General features: G+C 36.7%; 2 protein-coding genes and 1 non-coding gene across 4 annotated transcripts; 1 reads left to right on the forward strand and 2 right to left on the reverse strand.

Annotated features, from left to right (window-relative positions):
• Window positions 1-200: 200 nt before the first annotated feature.
• On the reverse strand, window positions 201-10004 carry LOC146915761 (uncharacterized). Of its 2 annotated transcripts, XM_085718095.1 has the most exons (2): window positions 4271-10004; window positions 201-3199 (listed from the first exon to the last, which is right to left on the reverse strand). In XM_085718095.1, exons 1-2 carry the CDS (start codon window positions 8262-8264, stop codon window positions 3027-3029), a joined length of 4167 nt encoding a protein of 1388 aa, XP_085574221.1. In that variant the 5' UTR covers window positions 8265-10004; the 3' UTR covers window positions 201-3026. The 2 variants fall into 2 exon arrangements, with proteins under 2 accessions (XP_085574221.1, XP_085574220.1); XM_085718094.1 differs by having other exon boundaries at window positions 201-10004.
• Window positions 7690-7796, forward strand: LOC146915762 (small nucleolar RNA R71). Its single transcript, XR_015017202.1, has one exon. It is a non-coding gene; the product is annotated as a small nucleolar RNA R71 (small nucleolar RNA).
• On the reverse strand, window positions 9962-10630 carry LOC146915763 (uncharacterized). Its single transcript, XM_085721428.1, has one exon. It carries the CDS (start codon window positions 10628-10630, stop codon window positions 9962-9964), a length of 669 nt encoding a protein of 222 aa, XP_085577554.1.
• Between the last annotated feature and the right edge of the window lie 12961 nt (window positions 10631-23591).

Genomic DNA, 23591 nt, shown 5'->3' on the forward strand with positions numbered 1-23591 from the left:
TGAAACTCAAGAAAAGCATAAAGAACAAAAAGGTTGAATGATTGGAAGACTAAAATTAAGGTTTGATCATGCAATAATTCTAGTCTCGATTGTTCTATAGGTCTACCAATTAATTGCAGTACGATCGCTGATCAATTAACTGATTGTTAACATACAAAGGTTTGATCATTCCTAATCATGTGATAAAATCAATAGAACAATTTAATTGGAATAAAAATAGAAATTATAATTAATAAACTATAACATGACAAGGTATCTCAACATACAAGATTCACCTAAGACCCTAGAGACTAATTTAGCTATCCATAATCAAAAACAATACTAAAATAGAGATAGAATTCATGAAATTAAGAGTAAGAAATAACCCTAAAAGGAAGGAAAATTCTTGCTCCAAGATTTGAATCTTCAATTTCTATCCCCAAGCTCTTGAATTAATTCTGCTCTCTCTGTAGCGTGTATTGTATATTGAAGTATGTGAAGTATATGTAATAAGTGAAGTGAGTGTTCTATATATAGCCTGTAGAATTCCAATTTCACCGCCTCAAAAATTCCTTTGTCAGTAAGCAAATCCTTCACCGCCTCAGCCTTTCATCAATTTACAATGGTCTTGCCTCCCACTTGTTTTCTCCTTGCCGTCAAAAGTAAAGGCCATTTTTCTTCTTTTTATCTCATGTATTAGTGTATCAACTTGATGGTAGATGCAAAATTCCTTTTGTCTTCTTTTCAATTTGATGCCGCCCCTTACACTTTTTGTTCCAGCAGTGTTAATTTCATGTGGGCCAACTTGTTTTGTTTTGATTTTTCTTCATAATCATGATTGTGTGTAGAGCCACTTGTTTGGTAAAAAGCAAAATAAATAACTCTCTCTACTTTTTTTGACCGCCTTGTTACTCATGTATGACTAAAAGGCATAACTCTTCATTTTCCTTGAGCCTTCATGAATGACTTATCTTAGGGTGAAAATTATGCCCATGTGATGTGCACGTTGGTATTGTATATAGAGTTTTAGACATATAAGTGCACATAGACATATAGATACATGTACATGGATTGAAATCTTATAAAAATTCTATTCTTTTTAATATTTTTTTCTACTTTCTTATCTATATAAAATAAAGAAAAAATAGATAAGTAACTAACTAATAATAACACAAATTGGAATAAACTATACCCAAAAAGTTAATATAAAATACACAATTAAGTGGTTTATCAACTCCCCCACACTTAACCTTTGCTTGTCCTCAAGCAAATATACTAGCTCAAAAGATAACTTTTCAAATGCAAAATAGTGACAAACTTTGTAAGAGACCCAAAATTACAAATAATATCATAAAATACACATGAGGTGTCAAAAGGTTTACCCAAGTTTAGCATGAATGCGAAAAGGAATACTCACAAGGTTTTTAGTAAATCAAACAATTGGATTGAAAAGTTTGATCATGCATGACTCAATTTAGATTGCATTGTGCAAGGCTCACATTTACAACTATCCTAGGATCAAAACATGAATGTGAAAAAAATCCTAAATGCAAATATCATTTCATTCATTCCAAGTCAATAGCAAAGTTAAGTTTGAATCACACCTAACACACAATCCTCACAAGTAAAAAGTGAAATTTACGCTCATATGTGAAGTGGGACTCACATCCGACAATGTGCTAACATCCTGATCAAGTTAGGCATACATCCAAGCATATTCATTTGAAAGCATCAAGCATAGATCACTAAGGTCTTTAAGGGTTGTAATGAGGCTGGGTTACAAGAAATGGTCATTTATCTGGGAAATGTTTCAAAAAGGCCTTAGAATAGGAGAGCATTCCTTACTATATGAACCACTTTACAGTTGCCCTTTATAACACTATGGTGATATGAAAACATTGAGAAACCATTCTTGACAACTTATTATGTTTTTTTTTTTTTTTTTTTTTATTCATTTTTTTTTTCACTTTTTTTTTTTTTTGTTGTCAAGATAGCTTTGAAAATCACCAACTTATTTGACTTATCAATAAATTATAAATCTTACCCAATCTCCCCAACTTGAACAAAACCAAATTTCTCAAACAAATGCTCACCTATCCTAAGACAAGGGACAATATTTGAATAAACAATGAAGGTTCATGGTTTTATAATTCAAAAGAAAATATAGAATTTGCATTGATTCAAGACTGAACTGGATTTGAGAAAGTTTGGCAGATTCATTAGGCTAAATAGGCCTGCCTAGTGAATTTAACAGTTCAGAATTGTTGCAAATTCTGTCATTTAGGCTCAAAGGGGTTATCAAATACTCACTTTCTCACAGGGTAGGCTATATATGGTCAAGTATTTGTGCTCAAAATTGAAAAAAATTGCCTTGATCATGTCTATGCTTTCAAACATTCAAACAAACTGCAGGATTCAACATAAAGTGACCAAGTTAAAACACAACTTGCCGGTCTCCATGCATATAGTAAAAACAAAAATTGAAAGCTGCCTCACATCTTGGTTGGTTCTAAATGATTCAAAGTTAAACAAGCTATAGAGGAGCAATGAATGAAATGGTTTTTGTACAAAGTACAAGTTTCAAATTCATGTAAACATACTAGAAGGGCTATAAACATGTACTTTGACTCTTGCAATCATCAAAAAGTTCTATCATCACCATGCATTTTTTTTTTTTTTTTTTGCTGATTCAACCAAAAACCTCGGACATTTGATGATTTTCATCATTCATTCATCCAATCAAAACCTTTTTTTTTTCTTAAGGGTTCTTTAAAGAACTAGTATTTACTTTTCAATATAGCATAATTCAAACAAAACAAGCTAGAAGAATGTCATCAACAGGACTAACTAACAGAGGTTAAGTAACAAAATGTAATCTCTCCCCCACACTAGCACAAAGCATGGTCCACAATGCAAAATTGATAAACAGACCAAAAAATAAAATAAGTGTTCAAGGGTAAAAGGAACTTCCCTGAGAGAGCATACACAGGTTGCCTCCTGCGAAGCGCTTGTTTAATGTCGCGAGCCTGACAGTTCCTTAAGACAGATCAATCAATGAGGTGAGTGACACAGCTCGCTTGGAGCAACCCCTCCTCATAATGTTTTGCACGCTGCCCGTTAACTTTGAAAGTGGTTCCATCATCTTTAGCAACTTCAAGTGCACCAAAAGGAAAAACTTGAACAACAATGTATGGCCCAAACCACCTTGAGCGTAATTTTCCTGGAAAAAGACGCAAACGTGAATTATAGATTAAGACTTTTTCACCGATATGGAATTCACGCTGCTGGATACGCTTATCATGCCACTTTTTAGTGCGCTCTTTGTATAACTTTGCATTTTCATAAGCTCCAAGGCGGAACTCATCCAATTCATCTAACTGCATTAATCTATTTTCACCAGTAAGCTGAGCATCAAAGTTTAAAAATTTTAAAGCCCACAATGCTTTATGCTCTAATTCAACTGGTAAATGACATGCTTTACCAAAGATAAGGCGGTAGGGAGACATCCCAATAGGAGTTTTAAAAGCGGTCCTATAGGCCCATAAAGCATCATCCAATTTCAAAGACCAATCTTTCCTAGATGCACTAACAGTCTTCTCTAAAATCCTTTTCAATTCTCTATTTGAAATTTCAACTTGTCCACTAGTTTGTGGATGATAGGGAGTTGAGACCTTATGGGTGACACCATATTTGCTTAAGAGAGATTCAAATTGTTTATTGCAAAAATGTGTGCCACCGTCACTAATGATAGCTCGGGGAGTACCGAATCGAGTAAAAATATTTTTCTTCAAAAATTTCACTACAACTCGAGCATCATTAGTGGGTAAGGCTGCAGCTTCCACCCATTTAGATACATAATCCACAGCAACAAGAATGTATTGATTTGAAAATGATTTAGGAAAAGGGCCCATAAAATCAATACCCCAAACATCAAATATCTCACAAACAAGAATATTATTCAATGGCATTTCATGACGCCTAGAAATATTACCACTTCTCTGGCAGTTATCACATGCTTTAACAAACTCATGAGCATCTTTAAAAATAGTAGGCCAATAAAAACCACATTGCAAAACTTTATATGCAGTCCTATTCGGCCCAAAATGGCCACCTACCTCTTTAGAATGACAATGCTGAAGGATAGAATTTACCTCATCCATAGGAACACAACGCCTAATTACCTGGTCTCCACACACTTTAAAAAGGTAAGGGTCATCCCACAAGTATTTCCTAGAATCAGAAACTAATTTTTTCTTTTGCTGATAAGAAAAATGAGGGGGAACTGCCTTACCGACCAAGTAGTTAACAATATCTGCAAACCAAGGATAATTGGAAATAGCTAAAAGCCTCTCATCAGGGAATGTCTCCTTGATCTCACCATCATTTGACGGTTGCATCACACTATGGTCGAGCCTTGAGAGGTGGTCAGCTACTAAGTTCTCTGAGCCTTTCTTGTCTTTAATCTCCAAGTCGAACTCTTGTAGCAACAAGATCCACCTAATAAGTCTGGGCTTTGCATCCTGTTTTCCAATCAAATATCTAATAGCAGCGTGGTCAGTGAAAACAATAACTTTAGAAAGAATGAGGTAATGACGAAACTTATCAAACGCAAAGACTACAGCTAGCAACTCCTTTTCTGTGGTAGTGTAATTTCTTTGAGCATCATCAAGAGTGCGACTAGCATAATAAATAGTGTGAAATACCTTATTCTTTCTTTGCCCCAAAACTGCCCCTACAGCGGTGTCGCTAGCATCGCACATGATTTCAAAGGGGAGTGACCAATCAGGGGCCACGACAACAGGGGCACTAATTAATTTTTCCTTTAAACAATTAAAAGCTTTCAAACAATTGTCAGAAAAATCAAAAGAAGATTCTTTCATTAAAAGGTTGGTCATAGGTTTTGAAATTTTAGAAAAATCCTTAACGAACCTCCTATAGAAACCAACATGGCCTAGGAAACTACGTACCCCTTTAATAGAATTTGGAGGGGGCAATTTAGATATTACCTCCACCTTTGCAGGATCTACCTCAATGCCTTTATTTGACACTTTGTGTCCCAAAATAATGCAATCTTGCACCATAAACTGACACTTCTCCCAATTAAGAACTAAATTAGTGTCCCTACATCTCTGTAAAACTAAGGCTAGGTTGTGCAAACAAGATTCGTAAGAGGATCCAAATACAGTAAAGTCATCCATAAATATTTCGATGCATTTTTCAATCATATCTGAGAAAATAGCCATCATGCATCTTTGGAAAGTGGCAGGAGCATTACATAAACCAAAAGGCATTCTTTTATATGCAAAAGTACCATATGGGCAAGTAAAAGTGGTTTTTTCTTGATCTTGTGAAGCCACTGGTATTTGCAAATAACCGGAATAACCATCTAAACAACAATAATATTCATGCCCTGCCACTCTCTCAAGCATTTGATCAATAAAGGGGAGAGGAAAATGATCTTTTCGGGTGGCATCATTTAATTTTCTAAAGTCGATGCACATACGCCACCCAATAGTTTTTCTAACAGCAATTAATTCATTTTTATCATTCTGCATCACAGTAGTACCTCCCTTTTTAGGAACACATTGTACCGGACTTACCCATTTACTATCAGAGATAGGATAGATGATACCTGCATCAAGAAGCTTTATTACCTCATTTTTGACAACCTCTTTCATGTTGGGATTGAGGCGGCGTTGTGGTAGTGCTCGAGGCTGGTAATCATCCTCCATATAGATTCGATGGGTGCAAATTGAGGGATTGATGCCTTTTATATCATGGATTGACCATCCAAAAGCCTCTTTGTTGTCCCTTAATACCCTCAAAAGTTGTTCCTCCATAGTATCTGTCAAATCTGCAGAAATAATCACAGGTAAAGAGGAAGGAGGGTTCAAGAAAGCATATTTCATATTTGCTGGAAGAGGCTTTAAATCAAGCTCAGGAGCCTCTTCGATTGATTGTTTAGGCTTTGGAGTGTTTCCCCATTCCAGTTCCTCAAATCTATGGTTACTCCAATTCTTTTGGGAGTGGTGAGCCTGCAAAAACATTAAGAACTCTTCTTCCTCACCACCCTCTATCATGCCGAGTCCCTGCAAGGTTAGTATTTTTTCAAGAGGATCTTGAATCCTAAAATCATCAAAAACATCAGAAGTAATCATATCATTAACATCAATGGTTTGAATCATATTACATGAAGCGAATGAAGAAGGATTTTTCATTGAATTAAAAACTTGAAAGACAACTTCCTCGTCTCCTAATTTTAAAGTCAATTTCCCTTGATGGACATCAATTACGCTTTTACCTGTAGCTAAGAAAGGGCGTCCCAAAAGAATTGGAACTTCCTTATCCTCTTCCATATCTAAAACAATAAAATCAGCAGGGAAAATAAACTTATCAACCTTAACTAAAACATCTTCTACCATCCCACGTGGGTGGGCAATGGATCTATCAGCTAGCTGCAAAGATATGTTAGTAGGTTGTGGTTCTTGTAAACCAAGTTTTCTAAAAACAGATAAAGGCATTAAATTTATACTTGCTCCTAAATCACATAATGCCTTTTCAAAATAAGAGTTACCAATTGTACATGGGATAGTAAAACTACCAGGATCCTTAAGCTTAGGTGGTAACTTTTTCAAAACTATGGAAGAACATTCCTCATTAAGTTTAATTGTCTCAAAGCCTTCTAACTTCTTTTTGTTGGAAATTATATCTTTTAAAAATTTAGCATATTTAGGCATTTGAGCTATAGCTTCCGCAAAAGGAATGTTGATATGCAATTTTCTAAACATTTCAAGAAATCTAGAAAATTGCTTATCGTTATGCTCATTTTTAAGTCTATTAGGAAAAGGAACACTTACCTCTACATGCTCATCTACTTTCTCCTTTCCCTTGTTGTGATTTGTGGAAGTGCTCCCTTCAGTAGGAACTTCTTTCTTTTGCTCGGGCACCTGCACATTTTGATTGTTTTCCTGATTTAGCTCTTTGCCGCTTCTAAGAGTGACAACCTTGCAATGCTCATTCTTCTCCTTTGGATTAGGCTCTGTTTGAGTAGGTAGTGAGCCTTGAGGCCTTTGAGATAACAAGTTAAGAATGCTTGAGATATGGCCCTCCAAGGTTCCAAATTTTTCATTTGTTTGCTCCATAAACTTGGCCAATATATCGCTGGTTTCCGTTTTTTTCTCCTCATGCATTTGCACATGTGGTGGCCTGTAGAAATTAGAGCTTTGTCCTTTGTGTTGTCCTCCCCAAGATAAATTCGGGTGATTTCTCCAACCCTGGTTGTATGTGTTTGAATAAGGATCATTCTGGTTCCGATTGGAATTGTGAATATAATTAGCCTCTTCAGTCAAGGGAGATGATCGACCTTGTGCTTTTATAAATTCTTCAATGGTTTGGAGTCTTTCATCAGTTGAAGGGACCACGAGAGAAGGTTGAGCTTGTGCCTTCATCAATGTTTCAATCTGTTTTGAAATGGCATCTAATTTTATTTCAAAGTTGGTTTCAGCATTCACCTTGTACATTCCAGCTGGCTTCTTTAAGTGTCTATCATTTGTAGCCCACTGAGCACTGTCAGCAGTTATCTCTGCAACTAGGTTGTACACTTCTTCTGGCTCTTTATTTAGCATAGAGCCTCCGCAAGCTGAATCAATAACTCCCCTATTCTGAGATGACAGTCCATTGTACAAAATTTCAAGTATCTGCCACTTCTCAAATCCATGGTGAGGGCAACTTCGAAGCTTGTCTTGAAGTCTTTCCCAAGCTTCGTGTAAGGATTCTTCTTCAAATTGAGAAAAGTTGGTGATTTCTGCTCGAATCTTGGCAGCTTTTCCTGGAGGGAAGTATTTGTTTAAAAACTTTTGTGTCAATTGGTCCCATGTAGTGATTGACTCATTAGGCAAAGAGTCCAGCCATGTAGTTGCTTTGTCGGCCAATGACCATGGAAACAACCGCATTCGAATGGCTTCAGGCGTGACACCATTGCACTTTATGGAGTCTGCCACTCTTATAAAGTTCTTCAAGTGGGCATTTGGATCTTCAGTTGGTGCACCTCTGAACATAGTGGAATTCTGAACCATTTGAATTAAACCGGGTTTGAGCTCAAAATTTGTGGCTTGCATAGGCGGGTTGACTATGCTGGCAGTGATATTCGTTGAGGGAGTGAAGTAGTCCCGAAGTGTTTTTCTCGGATTTTCTGCCATCGCTCTCTTCTTTGCTTTGTTTCTGCGAGCCGTTCTTTCAACTTCTGGATCAAAAATCAAAATAGGCTCCTGGGAGCGGGTGAGCATGCACAAGTAACAATAACACTTGAAAAATTAAAAACTAAATTAAGCAAAATAAGACAAAACAAGAAAAACAAAAATAAAAGTCTAAAGTAATAAAAATCTTTTTCGTTCAATATTGCTAAATTAAATCCCCGGCAACGGCGCCAAAAACTTGTTGCGCTAAAAACACACTTAGAGCAAGTGTACTCTATCGCAGAAGTAGTATAAAAGATTATCGTATCCACAGGGATTAATTAACAATTACCAAACTAATTAAGATTAATTTATTATTTAGACGAACAAGTAGTAGAGTGTTTTGGTAACTTAGTAAAAAGCAATGGCGAAGAATGATAAAAGTGTGAAGATGTAAATCAAATAGAGAGCGGTCTAGGGTCACGGTTTCACTTGCATGCTTTGATTCCTTTATGTCTAGTTCTAATTAAATTCCTATTTTTATTCAATCACCAATCCTTTTACTAAAACTATTAATCCGTTTGGTCATTCGTGATTAATATTCTTTCTCCAAGTTAACACTTTGTTTGGTCATTCAAAGAGTTGAAACTCAAGAAAAGCATAAAGAACAAAAAGGTTGAATGATTGGAAGACTAAAATTAAGGTTTGATCATGCAATAATTCTAGTCTCGATTGTTCTATAGGTCTACCAATTAATTGCAGCACGATCGCTGATCAATTAACTGATTGTTAACATACAAAGGTTTGATCATTCCTAATCATGTGATAAAATCAATAGAACAATTTAATTGGAATAAAAATAGAAATTATAATTAATAAACTATAACATGACAAGGTATCTCAACATACAAGATTCACCTAAGACCCTAGAGACTAATTTAGCTATCCATAATCAAAAACAATACTAAAATAGAGATAGAATTCATGAAATTAAGAGTAAGAAATAACCCTAAAAGGAAGGAAAATTCTTGCTCCAAGATTTGAATCTTCAATTTCTATCCCCAAGCTCTTGAATTAATTCTGCTCTCTCTGTAGCGTGTATTGTATATTGAAGTATGTGAAGTATATGTAATAAGTGAAGTGAGTGTTCTATATATAGCCTGTAGAATTCCAATTTCACCGCCTCAAAAATTCCTTTGTCAGTAAGCAAATCCTTCACCGCCTCAGCCTTTCATCAATTTACAATGGTCTTGCCTCCCACTTGTTTTCTCCTTGCCGTCAAAAGTAAAGGCCATTTTTCTTCTTTTTATCTCATGTATTAGTGTATCAACTTGATGGTAGATGCAAAATTCCTTTTGTCTTCTTTTCAATTTGATGCCGCCCCTTACACTTTTTGTTCCAGCAGTGTTAATTTCATGTGGGCCAACTTGTTTTGTTTTGATTTTTCTTCATAATCATGATTGTGTGTAGAGCCACTTGTTTGGTAAAAAGCAAAATAAATAACTCTCTCTACTTTTTTTGACCGCCTTGTTACTCATGTATGACTAAAAGGCATAACTCTTCATTTTCCTTGAGCCTTCATGAATGACTTATCTTAGGGTGAAAATTATGCCCATGTGATGTGCACGTTGGTATTGTATATAGAGTTTTAGACATATAAGTGCACATAGACATATAGATACATGTACATGGATTGAAATCTTATAAAAATTCTATTCTTTTTAATATTTTTTTCTACTTTCTTATCTATATAAAATAAAGAAAAAATAGATAAGTAACTAACTAATAATAACACAAATTGGAATAAACTATACCCAAAAAGTTAATATAAAATACACAATTAAGTGGTTTATCAACATTATCAAATGAAGCTCAGGGCAAGTGTTCCCTTTGTACTTCTCAAAATCGGGGACCTTAAATTTGGGTGGTATCACGACATTGGGAACCAAGCAAAGATCATAAGCATTTTTTCCAAACAGTTCTTTCCCACAGAGAGCTTTCAATTCCAACTGTATTCTGTCAAACTTTTCTTCCAGTTCAGCTATCCGGTCGTATGCAACCACATTTTCTGAGTGATAGATCGGCCCAGGGCCCTGCTGAGTAGTATGAATCAAAGGAGCTGAGTAGGTCATAGCAGCTTGTGGGAGCGAAGAGCCCGATTGAAGGATAGGCTTTGTCTGTTGCACAAAAGGAGTTTGAACTTTAGAGACACTAGGACAGAATACTTCACCCGAACTTAAAGGTGTACTCCAAAGATAACCTTCCAGCATAGCATGTTGAGGAGTACTAGCAAACACTGTTGAAATCGGGGTAGTGGAAACAACTGTCTGAGCTTGAGTGTTGCCGATAGGAAGAGACAATGGCTGACTCTGTGCAACCGTAATCAAAGATACTAAGTTCCTCAAAATCTCATTTTCGGCCCGGAGGGTTGTCACCTCTTCATGAAGCTTGTGGTTCTCTTGTTCAAGATGATCCATTCTGATTTGCCTGAGTGTTGTAGATGCAAGTAGACTGACAGATTGACCTTTTGTAGACAGAAACGAAGTATGAGACACAGACTAGAAACTATGAATGCTAAATGATGCATGAAATGCTTATGCAAAAATATACAAATTTTTTTTTGAAGGACTTATCGAAGCTAATTTGTAAGCATTGTAGAGGAACATGGTTTCATTTGAAAATTGTAAAGATATTGCAATGGGTTTCCATTTCAAACGGTAAGAACGAAACCAAGGACAAAGTTCTTTAACGAAAGCAAAAGCTTAGTTAAGATTTTTTTGAAATTGTATTGCTTGGTGTTCATTCTTACAAGGTCCATTCCTTTGATGTTTACAAAAAGCTTGGCTAAATACTTCAATATTTTTTAATGGATGAAAAAATAAGGTTTATGGATGAATGCATGTATGCATGGTTATGCTAGAATACATAGAATACATGATGAGGTTTAAGTTCCACAAAGTTGGAGTTTAGGGACAACAACGCCATTTGGTAAGGACTATGGTTTCCATTTGCACAAGCAACAAGGGTTCTACCAAGGTTCCCGAATTACAACCGCCACAGAACTTTATTGGATACCGTTACAACACCCGGTCCAATAACGTTCGTAGGAAAGTCTAGTTCGAGTGTAGCATTGCAAGTCGACTAATACCGAGAAAACACCCGGTTAGGCCACGTCCTAAAAAGGCCATGATGGGTTAAGGGTTACTAAAGGTCGTTAGCGTTCAAAGGAAACTTAAAAGCAATAGAGTCTAAGCGTGACAACACCCGCCGACATATATTACTTTAAGCTCCTCCGCTAAGCGTGGTTATCTCACGTGTGTCAAGACACGAGAATACTCTCGGTATGGCACTATGAGTCTACCACTCCTATCTTATGTTTCACTCAAGCCTGGGTATAGAGCTTACCTCACCACTCACGTAAACATATTTACAAAGTATATACAAATGATAAAGCACAAAAATAAAGAAAGAAAGGTGGATTTAACCTGCGCAGGATCCCCAGTGAAGTCGCCATTTTTGTAGACCATGATTTTCGGGTGTCAATCCATTAATTAGTTTTGAACCTTCAATCGTTTGGACTTTTCGATCTTTATTCGTGGGAAGGGAAAAGATGAATTTAAAACCCTTTTTGGATCCGGGGGTTGGTTACGATTGGGGAAGGTGTTAGGCACCCGCATCGTCCACGGTACTCCGTGGGAACCTCTTTCTAACTTTATCTTGTGCTACATTATTTTTATTTGAAAATTTCTTGCTTAAAGTCTAGGTGAAAGAATGGAGGGAGAAGAAGTAGGAGTTTTTGTTATTTTTATTTGATCGATTTGGAAGGAATAAACCCTCTGCCTACGTACCCTAAAAAGGGATCAAAACCGCCGTACTTCTCTCTTAAAAAGATTTTTTTGTGGGTTAGGTTGATTTTAATTATTTTTGAAAATGGTTTTGAGAAGGGTTGCGAGACCTCAAGGTATAGAAGAATAAAATGGTGTGAAGTTGGTTCAATTTTTAATTGAGAAATTTAGTCTAAGTTCGATTAAGATTCATTAGGAATTTGATTAAGAAAATAAAAAGGAAAACAACTTGGATTTGGATCCAAGGTTTATTAAGAAAATATTTGACTCTTTTGCTTATTTGATTTTTGAGATAAAAAAAAAAGTTTTTCTAAACTAACGGTAAAGCTAGCGTAACGATGCGAAAAAAAAAAGCAAGCGTAAAGCGATAAATAAAGTGATATGGTGTCGGTGCAAGTGTCGGTGTGTGCAATTACTAAGCTATTACATACCATCCAAGGGGCATTCTAAAGCAAGAAATAGAAAGCTCAAAAATAAATTACATCAATGCCTAAAATACACACTAAGATCATGGAATTTTAAATAAATTGCAAGAATTAAAAAATGCATGAGATTATACTAAAGATGATGCAAACATAAAGCATACCAAGATATTAGATCATGAATCAAAAGATTTAGAAGAACATCACATACGAAAACAAATACCAACTAAAATGCATGACATTAAGTGTATTTAAAAAACATGGAATGCAAGTTTTGAAAACAAACATTTCATTTGAGAAAAGAAGAGATAGAGGCTAGAGAGAAGAACAACAAGGGTTAGAAGGCAAAGAGGGGATTCATCATCTAGGAGCTAAATTGAAGCTTGGGTTAGAAAATCTTGGTGCTAGAGGTAAGAGGGTTAGATTTCAACCATAATTCACATCATTTTCTCTTTACCCATTTTTGTGAAATTGTTGAATTGAACCTAATTGCTTTCAAATTCGTGTTCATGTTTTGATGCAATGTTTGAGTATGTAATTTGAATGTTAATTGAGTTGTTAGTGATGAAATTACATGCTTAAGTGGTGGTTATATGTGTACTTTGCATTTTTATCCAAAAATGATGATTTGAAGTGTGGTTGTGCTGAATTGTTGATGAATTCATGATGTTTAGTTGCTGTTGTTGTTGAGAGATGCTGTTGTTGATGATTAAAACATTGGGTAATCATAATTGGAGAGTTTGATATGACTTTGTGTTGTTTTGTTTGAAGTTTGATGAAAATGGGTCAAATGATGATTTTTGTCAAAAGGATGTTTTGGGGCAAATTTTATATGGAATTGAGTGTCTTTTCATGTTTAGAAATGTTTAAACAAACTTTGGGATCAAATTTAAGCTTTGGGGAGTCAAAATTGGAGTTTTGGGGTGAAAATGAGGTTTTTCCCGAGACTGGACTGTCATAACTCGCAGTTGCAAGTAAATCACTCGCAGTTGCGAGTTGCACAGGACAGAACTCTCTGTTTCGCGTTCTTGTGTCTTTTTCGCATGTTTCTGTTTTGAATTGGTTTTCGGTGTAAACATAAAAGTTGTAGATAATTTTGTTAGCTTTCCAGAGGCTTTGGCTTGACTTGAAAATGATTTTTGGTTTTTGAGTTATGATGAAAATACTCCAAGGTGATCTTGGTGAAGTTTTACGAAAAATCCCGCATAACTAGTTCTAAGTCGACCCAAACCTTGTGGAATGTTTTCAATCTTTGAAACTTATGTTTTATGAGTTCAATTTAGGTGTTTAGTAGTATTTAAACTATGAGGTAAGGGATTTTACTTGTTTTGCTTAGAAAATGGAAAATTTCTTGAAAAGTGTTTCGGTGAGACGAACTTTGTGATTTTTATGAATTCATCATATTTGACCGATGAAATGCTTATGTAACCTCTACTGCACATATGTGTGACTTGTGAGGATACATGACATAGGCAATTGAGCTAGTTTACTTGGTTTTGACTTAAATTCTCAATTGTTTTCAATGTTGTTAGTTTTGGAGACGAACTTGGTATAAAATGATTTTTGAGAGCCAATTGCTTATGAACCCTTTATGAATAGATTAATATGATTATGAGATGATGTATGAATGGTTGTTGAGTGATGAATATGATGTTTGTGATCATATGTTATAATTGTTCCTTTATTTGGATTGTAAGGAATTATGTGGAAATGTGGCAACTATATGTTGATTTATGTGGAGATGATTGATGATGTGTATGTGTGACAACTATATGTTGATTGAATTGTGGATGTTGTTGGTGATTGTATATTTGTCAAGTGGTGGTGAATTGTTGTCGATGCATATATACTAATTGAATGGTGATGAACATGTTTATGTTATGTTGTTTGTTAAACATGTTAAATGTTGATTGTTGGTGGTGAGTTTATACATGCTAGTTTTGATGTGATTGGTGATGAATGCGTGTATATAGATATAGCCGTTGATCATAGCCGTTGATTATAGCCGTTGAATTGTTGTGAACATATGCATTGTGGATTGAGTCATATGTTCATGCATCATATGTCGTTTCGGATGTTATATCCATATTGCCGTTGACCGGATACTTGTATCCATATTGCCGTTGATTATAGCCGTTGATAATGATGTTTTTGTTGCATCATAAGGTGACGACCTCGGAGGAGTTTGGTAACACATGCATCTAGAAGAGTCTAGAACATTGCATGCATTTGATTAATTGATGAGTTGTGTCATAATTGAATATGTGACTTGGTAAATTTGTGTAATGGTGAAATTTGGTGAATGTTGTGATTATGTGGATTGGTGTATATGTACATTGGTGGATTTTATTGATGATTGTGAGTAATTGAATCATGCTCTAATTGCATGTCTTACTCGTTTGTGCTTATACACTTGGTGAATATATTTGATGATAAATTCTTTGATAATAATGATGGAGTGAGAGTTGTATATGTATATGCATATGATGTGGTGATTTCCTTGATGATGATGATTACTTGCTTATGACTTTGAAATGATGAATTGTACTTGTTGAGTTAAGTATGCTAAGTGAAGAATAAGGTGAGTAATCCTTCATTGATTGATAATTGATGAACTTATGATTTGTTTAGAGATTGGATATACTTGTTATGCCATGTTAATAATGTGATAGCTTGAAATGTAAGTGATGGGGGATAATAATCACATGATGCTAGTGTTCTAGGAGGGATGATTATGTATATGTGATATGTATGAACCCGTGAATGCTATTTTTCATATGGATTGTGATGATGTAATGCTAACCCTCAGTGGTCTGGGTGGACCGCCTACCTCTCTGTATGGATGGGTAGACGGCGTGCAGGATGCTTAGTTGTTCCGCTGGTATGCTTATGAGACTTGACAATTTATACATGTATGTTTTGTGGTTGATTGAAGACGTAGCATCTATTTCTAGAATATGTTTGTATATTCGCGCGTTTTACCGCTTATTAGAAGTAGGGTGTTACAAGTTGGTATCAGAGCCTGGTTGGTCTTGTCCAGACCAAAACCCATTGAATTTCCTGTTGTATGCGACATGTACGGGAGTACTGTCGGTACTTGTTGTGTTGTTCCGTTCTGTTAGGTGGGTTTGAGCGTAGTGGGGGAGTAGCAGGTTGCTTCAGGTTCGTTGGGTCTGGAAAGGGAAGGTATCTTTGGCTGCAAAGGCTCAGTTGGTTGTGGTTTGTGTTAAGGTTCCGGTTGATTTTGAGTTGGATCTTGTGTGTCTTCCGTTGAAGCATATGGACGTAATTTTTGGTATGGATTGGATATTGACTTTTGGTGTTAACATTAATTGTTTGACCAAGTGTGTAACGTTTTCTAAGCCGGTAGTTGAGGAAGGTAGAAGGTTATTGACCGCGGAGCAAGTGAAAAGTCCTTGGATGGTGAAACTTGTGTGTTCATGATGTTTACTTCCTTGAAGGAGAGTAGTGAGAAAGGAGTTGGTAATTTGCTGGTAGTGCAAGAGTTTCCAGAAGTTTTTACGGACGACATTACCGAGTTACCGCCGGAGAGGGAAGTTGAGTTTGCAATTGATTTGGTACCTGGAACGAGTCCTATTTCGATTGCGCCGTATCGGATGTCTGTATCAGAGTTGGGTGAATTGAAAAAGCAGTTGGAAGAGTTGCTCGAGAAGCAGTTTATCAGACCGAGTGTTTCTCCGTGGGATGCTCCAGTGTTGTTGGTTAAGAAGAAGGATGGAAGCATGAGGTTATGTGTGGATTATCGGCAGTTGAATAAAGTGACGATTAAGAATCGGTATCCGCTTCCGAGGATTGATGATTTGATGGATCAGTTGGTTGGAGCAGAAGTGTTTAGCAAGATTGACTTGAGATCAGGATATCATCAGATTAGAGTAAAGGCGGAAGATATATCCAAAACTGCGTTCAGAACGAGGTATGGACACTATGAGTATTCTGTGATGCCATTTGGAGTGTCTAATGCGCCAGGTGTTTTCATGGAGTATATGAATAGAATATTTCATCCTTTTCTGGATCGTTTTGTGGTGGTGTTTATCGATGATATTTTGGTGTATTCGAAGTCTGAAGAAGAGCATGCCGAGCATTTGAGGATTGTGTTGGGAGTTTTGAAGGAGAAGAAGTTGTTTGCTAAGTTGTCCAAGTGTGAGTTTTGGTTGCGGGAAGTGAGTTTCCTTGGTCATGTGATTTCTAAAGGAGGTATTGTCGTGGATCCGTCGAAGGTTGATGCAGTGTTGCAATGGGAATCACCTAAGTCTGTTTTTGAAGTGAGGAGCTTTCTTGGATTGGTAGGTTATTATCGGAGGTTCATTGAGGGATTCTCTAAGTTAGCGTTGACATTGACGCAGTTGACTCGGAAAGGACAAGCATATGTTTGGGATGCTAAGTGTGAGAAGAGTTTCCAAGAGTTGAAGAAGAGGTTGACTTCGGCTCCAGTGTTGATTTTGCCGAATCCGAAGGAATCGTTTGTTGTGTATTGTGATGCTTCTAAGATGGGTCTTGGTGGTGTACTTATGCAGAATCGTCAGGTTGTGGCTTATACTTCGAGGCAGTTGAAAGTGCATGAGAAGAATTATCCGACTCATGATTTGGAATTAGCGGCCGTTGTGTATGTGTTGAAGATTTGGAGGCATTATCTGTATGGTTCTAAGTTTGAAGTGTTCAGTGATCATAAAAGTTTGAAGTATTTGTTTGACCAGAAGGAGTTGAATATGAGGCAGTGGAGATGGTTGGAGTATCTTAAGGATTTTGATTTCCAGTTGAGCTATTATCCTGGAAAGGCCAATGTTGTTGCCGATGCTTTGAGTAGGAAGTCGTTGCATATGTCTGCTTTGATGGTAAAAGATTTGGAGTTGATTGAGCAGTTTCGAGATTTGAGTTTGGTTAGTGAGTTGACACCGGATGGTGTGAGGTTGGGAATGTTGAAACTGACGAGTAATTGTTATACCCTAATTTTGGACCTAAAAATACTTGTTCATTTCTTCTTTTCTTGCATTTCAAATCATTTGAATATGTCTCTGATCAATTGCATCTTTCTCTGCATTTTATTTCAATGTTGTTTGCAAAATTCATAAAAAAGGGCATTTAAGTCATTTCCCATGTTAAAATTTCTTGCAATCTTTGAAAATTGTTTGAGTCTTTTCAACTGGTTTGAATAAGTCCTTATTTCAGTTCTATGTCAAAATCCATTTTAAAAATTGCATTTGAAGTCATTTTGAGTCAGTTTAGCCCCTAGGGGCATTTTAGTCTTTTCAAGTGTTAAATCTCTGTTTAATCTCTTAAAATTGTCTCTGAGTCTTTTAATTTGCTTGTATAAGCTCTTGCTTCAATTCCCTTGTTAAAAATCCATTTTTAAATTACATCTGAGTCGTTTTAAGTCAGTTTAGCCCCAGGGGCATTTTGGTCATTTCACCCAAAATTTTGGCAGAGAGAGGTTACTTTAAAGTACCTCATTTAAGTAATTGGTTCGTTTTAGTCCATTTTGTGTTTTTTATTGGTTTCACTCTACGTTTATTTCCAAATTACGTTTTTTAATTCAGTTTTATTAATTTTTTCATTTTAGTCCTAAAAGTTCCCAAAAATTGCATTTCAGTCCTTTAAACTTTTAAAATTGCATTTTAGTCCCTTTTCATTTTTTTAGGTCAAACTTTTATTTTAGGTCAATTACAACTAAGTCCTTTTTGTCCAGTTTATTTTTGGTCCTTTTTTAGTTATCTGCAGTCCAGTCCTTTTTCAACTTGCAGAATAGTCCATGAATTTTCAACAATTGCAGAAAGGCCCTCAAGTCCTAAATTCAGCAAAGGCCGAATTAGTTACAAGTCCAGACAGGTGGCAAGCACACATTGGCTATCAGGGACACATGGCAGCCTATAAAAGGAGCCAGTTCATCAATGCAGTAACAGAATCAATCACAACACGCCACATCACAAACACAGTTCAACCTTCTCTCTCTCTTTCCCAAAGATCAAATCATAACCGTTTTTTTCCCCAATTCTCCAGAAACTCAAGAACACATAAACCCTAACCGTATCAATTGAACAAAAATTCAACAAATTAGTGTTGATTCTCAGAGATTTCTTGAGAAATCATCATCATCGAATCCAAATCTCTGCAATTCGAGCTTGAATTCATCACAAAGGTGACAAACTCAAACGATCACAGAGATGAAATAGCGAGAAGAAGAGGAATCGAAGTAGAATTGGACCGGTGAAAGAGAAGAAGAGAGTTTCACCGATTTATTTTCAGTTCAACGCTTACCAGAGGAGTCAAAAGCTTTCTCAAGGATTTTCGTTCGAATCTCTATTCAAAATCTAGGTAAACATATAAAACCGTCTCGTTTTCACTTAGACTCATCATCGAAGGCTCAAAACTGTAAATAAATGGTGAATCGAAGAGAAAACTTCGAAAAGATTCCAAAAAATTCGAAACGAAACCCTAAAAAGTGTAAATCCTCAGAGATTCACCGTTTATTTCACGAAATAGAATTCAAATCCATAATCAGCATAAAAAATAGGTTAGATTAGGGTTTAGTTTCAAGAAGATTTGGAAGAAGTTTGAAACCCTAGAAACCGTAAAGTATAGGTTCCGATCTACATAGATCTAGGCCTCTTTCGTGTTTTCTGGTGTTTGATTCGTGTTCAGGACAAAAATAAACGGTGAAAAGAGTTAGAACGTAAAGATTTGATGAAGTTAGGGTTCCGTCATCACCGGCGGTGGTCAATCCCGCCGCAGAAGATGATCGGAGAGTCTAGAGAGAAGGGAGAGGAGTTTACAACATAGAGAGAGAAAGATAGAAGGGAAATGAGTTTGGACCGGTCCCTTTCGCTTTTATAGGGTGCTTGAACCAGACCGGTTCACAGGAACCAGTCTGGTTCACCCTTGGACCATGTGTATACGCCGTTTGATCTAGGGTTTGGGTCCCTGGGTCAATCGTGTGGCTCCTGTGCCTCCCTGCGATCCAGAACCCATCAAGACCTTGGGCCTGGGTCTCTTTTTTACTGGATTTCGTCCTTGCTTAATTTTTTGTGCTATTTGAATACTGCCTTTTAATATTTGCACCTCTGTTTCATCAAAAAATCTTTTAAAAATTCCTAAAATTTTTGTTCAATGTTCTCTTGTCATTTTCCATAATTCTTGATAGGTTTTACATGTTAATCTTGCTGAAAAATATATGAAAATAATTTGTTTCTTATTAATTCAATTCTTTTCCATTTCTTGAAACAATCTAGTCAAAATTTCTAAAAAAAAAACTTTGTGAAGTCTCTTATAACCTTGCTTGATGTTTTATTTTGGTCTCTTATGATATTTTGACACATAAAGTTGGGCAAAAGATAATGTGTGTTGTGTGTTGCCTTATCCCTTGAATTTTAGGTTAGGAACTTGTGAAAATATACATGATTTTGATTCCAATTTCTAGTGTATGCTTGTGAGTTGGGATGTGTGGATTGGGGATTGATTTGTCACTGTTTGGATGTGTTTCTTGTTGTATGTGAATAAGTGTGGTAGATTACTTGCTTTACAAGTTATGAGAATATCTGTTTGTGAAAGAGAAAGTGCCCAAATATGCCTAAAATATATCATGAACCTTGATTTGAATGTGTACTTATGGTTCTCATATCATTAATTGTAATGAAGCCTTTAGAAGATTATCATGATATGAGGATTATAGGTCATATACTTGTCTTGATGACATGGTAAATTTTAAGTGTATTTTGCCACTTTTAGGTTAGGAATTTCATTAACTTTTGCCAAGTTTTAGCACTTCTTTTGCTTATAATTTTCAATTCCTATTATTACTTATTCCACTAACTATTTCATTTCATGTTTCATTCATTCATAAGCATTCCATACTTCATCTCCTCCTTCATCTTATTTCTTGCACTTTAAGTTTCACCAAAAATTAGAATGTAAAACTTAGGAATTTTGTAATATTCTTCCTATACTTTTAAATTCTTGCAAGACCATAGCATGTATCTAGGGTATGATGTAATAAGGACAATGGACTCTAATGATGTACAACGACACAAGCACCGACACATGCACACACCTCACTTTAGATGTATGGTTAGGATATGCATGTTTAGATGTATGTTTAGGATTGTATGTTTAGATGAATGCCTAGGGTTTACACTTAGAAAAAATCTTTTCTTCAAAAAATATAAACAACATCACTCAAATATTTTTCTAAATAAACCTTGGGATCAAAATCCCATTGTATTTCCTTTCTATTTTCTTAAATAAGATTTTAATGAATTCTAATAATACTTGGACTTCTTTTACAAAATAACTAATTCAACCTCACAATTTTACAATCTTATGCCCTTGAGGCCTCTTTCTCTCATTCTTCAAAATCCCAATTTTCAAACTTAAAATCAACCAACAAAAACAAAAACAATCTTTGAAGAGAACTACGGTGGATTTGATCCCTTAAACGGGTACGTAGGCAAGGAATCAAAATTCCTTCAATTCAAATAAAATAAAAATCCAAACACATTCTTCTCCCTCCAATTCTTCACTTAGAAAATTCTTAGGCTTAATATCACTTTCAAGTAGCATTTAAAAATAAAGCGCGCGCGTAGAAAGTAAAGACGGTTCCTATAGGGTACTATAGTCGTTATGGGTGCCTAACACCTTCCCGTAGCGAAAACAACTCCCGGACCTCGATTCTCAAGGGTTTTGCTTATTTTTTCCCTTCCCAAGAAAAAATGAGATATCACCGGTTGAAAAGGTTCAAACGTAATCAATGTTTGACACCCGAAAACCAAGATAAAACAGCTGGCGACTTCACTGGGGAGATTCGAGAGTTACGCCTAGTCTTTAGTTCCACGCTTGCGCTTCGTTTTTACTTGTTTCTTTTACTTGTTTTCCTATGTGAATAAATGTTTAAATTCTCGCAAACATGTGGGGTGAGAATATCAAAAGCCCTGCACCCGGGCTGAGTGAACTTAGGATTTAGGAGGGATATAATCGACAATTCATTCCGGGGGTTGCCTCGTGTTTTGGATTATGCGATCAATCCAACATAGCTAAGGCATTTTGGGGGTGATGTTGTCGGCGCGTGTTGTCGCGTTTGGGCACTTTACTTCTAATTGTTCTATGACGCTATGAACCGTAGATAACCGAACCTATCCATGGCCATTTTCTAGGATGTAGTGTGGAGGCTAAACCGAGTGTTGTCTCGAGTTTTAGTCGTCACGCGATACTACACTCAAGTTTGACCTTCTTACGGATAATCATGGAGCGAGTGTTGTCTCGTGGCACCATGATATACGCAAGAGAGGTTGCAACTTGGGAACCTTTTTAGAACCCGGTTACTATTATCCTAAAGCCCTAGTTTCACCGGACACCGTGTCCACCCATGACTTCTCAACTTTGAACTTCAACCCACCATGTTTTCTCCGAACTTGAACATAATCATGCATTCATGCATACATGCATACATGCATAAACTTTTTCCATGCATTGTTATCGAAGGGCTTAGACAAATTGAATTTGTAAACATTGTAGGAATGGGGAAGACTAAGTCCTACAAGTTCAAGGAAGTGGATTTGGCTAGTTTGAGAGATTTGGCACTCAAGATTGAGGATCCGACTGGTTTCCGACATCGTTACGGGGCTTTACTTACTATTCTCCAGACTAATGTGGATGAGAAGCTTGTGCACACTCTAGTGCAATTCTATGATCGGGACTATCGATGCTTCACTTTTCCCGACTTTCAGTTAATGCCCACACTCGAGGCTTATTCTTGCTTGATGGATCTATCTATTGCTAAGGGGGTACCCTTCGCGGGACTTGAGAATCCTCCTACTCCATTGGTTATTGCTAAAGATCTCTATCTCAAGACCACCGATGTCTCGAAGAATCTTGTCACTAAGGCTCGCATCCTAGGATTCACTTCAAAGTATCTACTTGAAAAAGCTCACCTCAAGACCACTTGTCAGGACACTCTTGAAGCCATCCTTGCACTCCTCATCTATGGCCTTATTCTCTTTCCAAATCTTGATGACTTCGTGGATATGAATGCTATTATGATCTTCCACTCCAAGAATCCTGTTCCTACCTTGCTAGATGACACATACCATGCCATTCACGATCGATCCGGCAAAGGTCGTGGATACATTCTTTGTTGTGTGCCACTCCTCTATAGGTGGTTTATTTCGCACCTTCCGAAGTCTTTCCATGACAATCCGGAGAATTGGACCATTTCACAGAGGATTATGGCTCTCACTCCTAATGAAGTGGTTTGGCTCACTCCAGCTTCTAGCGTCAAGGAAATCATCTTTGGTGGTGGGAAGTTTCTTAATGTACCTCTTCTTGGTACCCGGGGTGGCATCAACTATAACCCAGAGCTCGCCTTGCGACAATTTGGTTTCCCGATGAAAGAAAAACCCATCAATCTTGCTACATCTCCTTACTTCTTCCACTATTCCAATGCTCCCACAGGAATAAGAGAAGATTTCATAGAAGCTTGGTCTAAACTTCGGAAGAAAGAGGTGAAACATATGGGTGTAAGGTCTGGTATTGCTCATGAGGCCTATACACGGTGGGTGATAAACCAAGCTGAGGAGATTGGTATGCCTTACCCCTCTATGAGATACGTGTCTGCATCTATTCCTACCATGCCTTTGCCTCTACTACCACCTACTCAGGAAATGTATCAGGAGCATCTAGCTATGGAGAGTCGGGAGAAGCATCAGTGGAGGACTAGATACTATGAGGCTGAGAACTTGATCATGACTTTGGATGGAAAGGATGAGCAGAAGACTCATGAGGTGATGACGCTGAAGAAAGAGTTAGCTAAGGCTAGGAGAGAGATTGAAGAAAAAGATAGGTTGCTTAGGAGGGATTCCAACAGGGTTAGGGGTACCCGTAACTTCTATGCCCGATACTGCATTTATGAATCTGAGTCTGAGTCTGAGGATGATGCTTCCACTTCCTACGCTTGAGGATCTCCATTTCCTGTTGTTATTTCCAGCTGTTATTGCTGCTTTACATTTCAAAGTCTACCCCTTGGCTTAGCATTTCAAAGGGAATCGCCTTGTAAAACTATATGTTGGTTGTTTGTTTCCCGTTTATGTTAATTATTGTTTAGTAATGTTTACAAAAACTCCAATTTGTCTAAAACCCTTTGATAACACAAAAAAGAGTCTTTTTGC

Source organism: Medicago sativa, chromosome 6 (genome assembly GCF_051527215.1).
Source record: "Medicago sativa cultivar Bolivia chromosome 6, Bolivia_mono, whole genome shotgun sequence".
NCBI classification, from domain to species: Eukaryota; Viridiplantae; Streptophyta; class Magnoliopsida; order Fabales; family Fabaceae; genus Medicago; species Medicago sativa.

Coding starts and splice junctions, on each gene's coding strand:
- LOC146915761 (XM_085718094.1), bottom strand. CDS start 8,264: ATGCTCACCCGCTCCCAGGAGCCTATTTTGATTTTTGATCCAGAAGTT.
- LOC146915763 (XM_085721428.1), bottom strand. CDS start 10,630: ATGGATCATCTTGAACAAGAGAACCACAAGCTTCATGAAGAGGTGACA.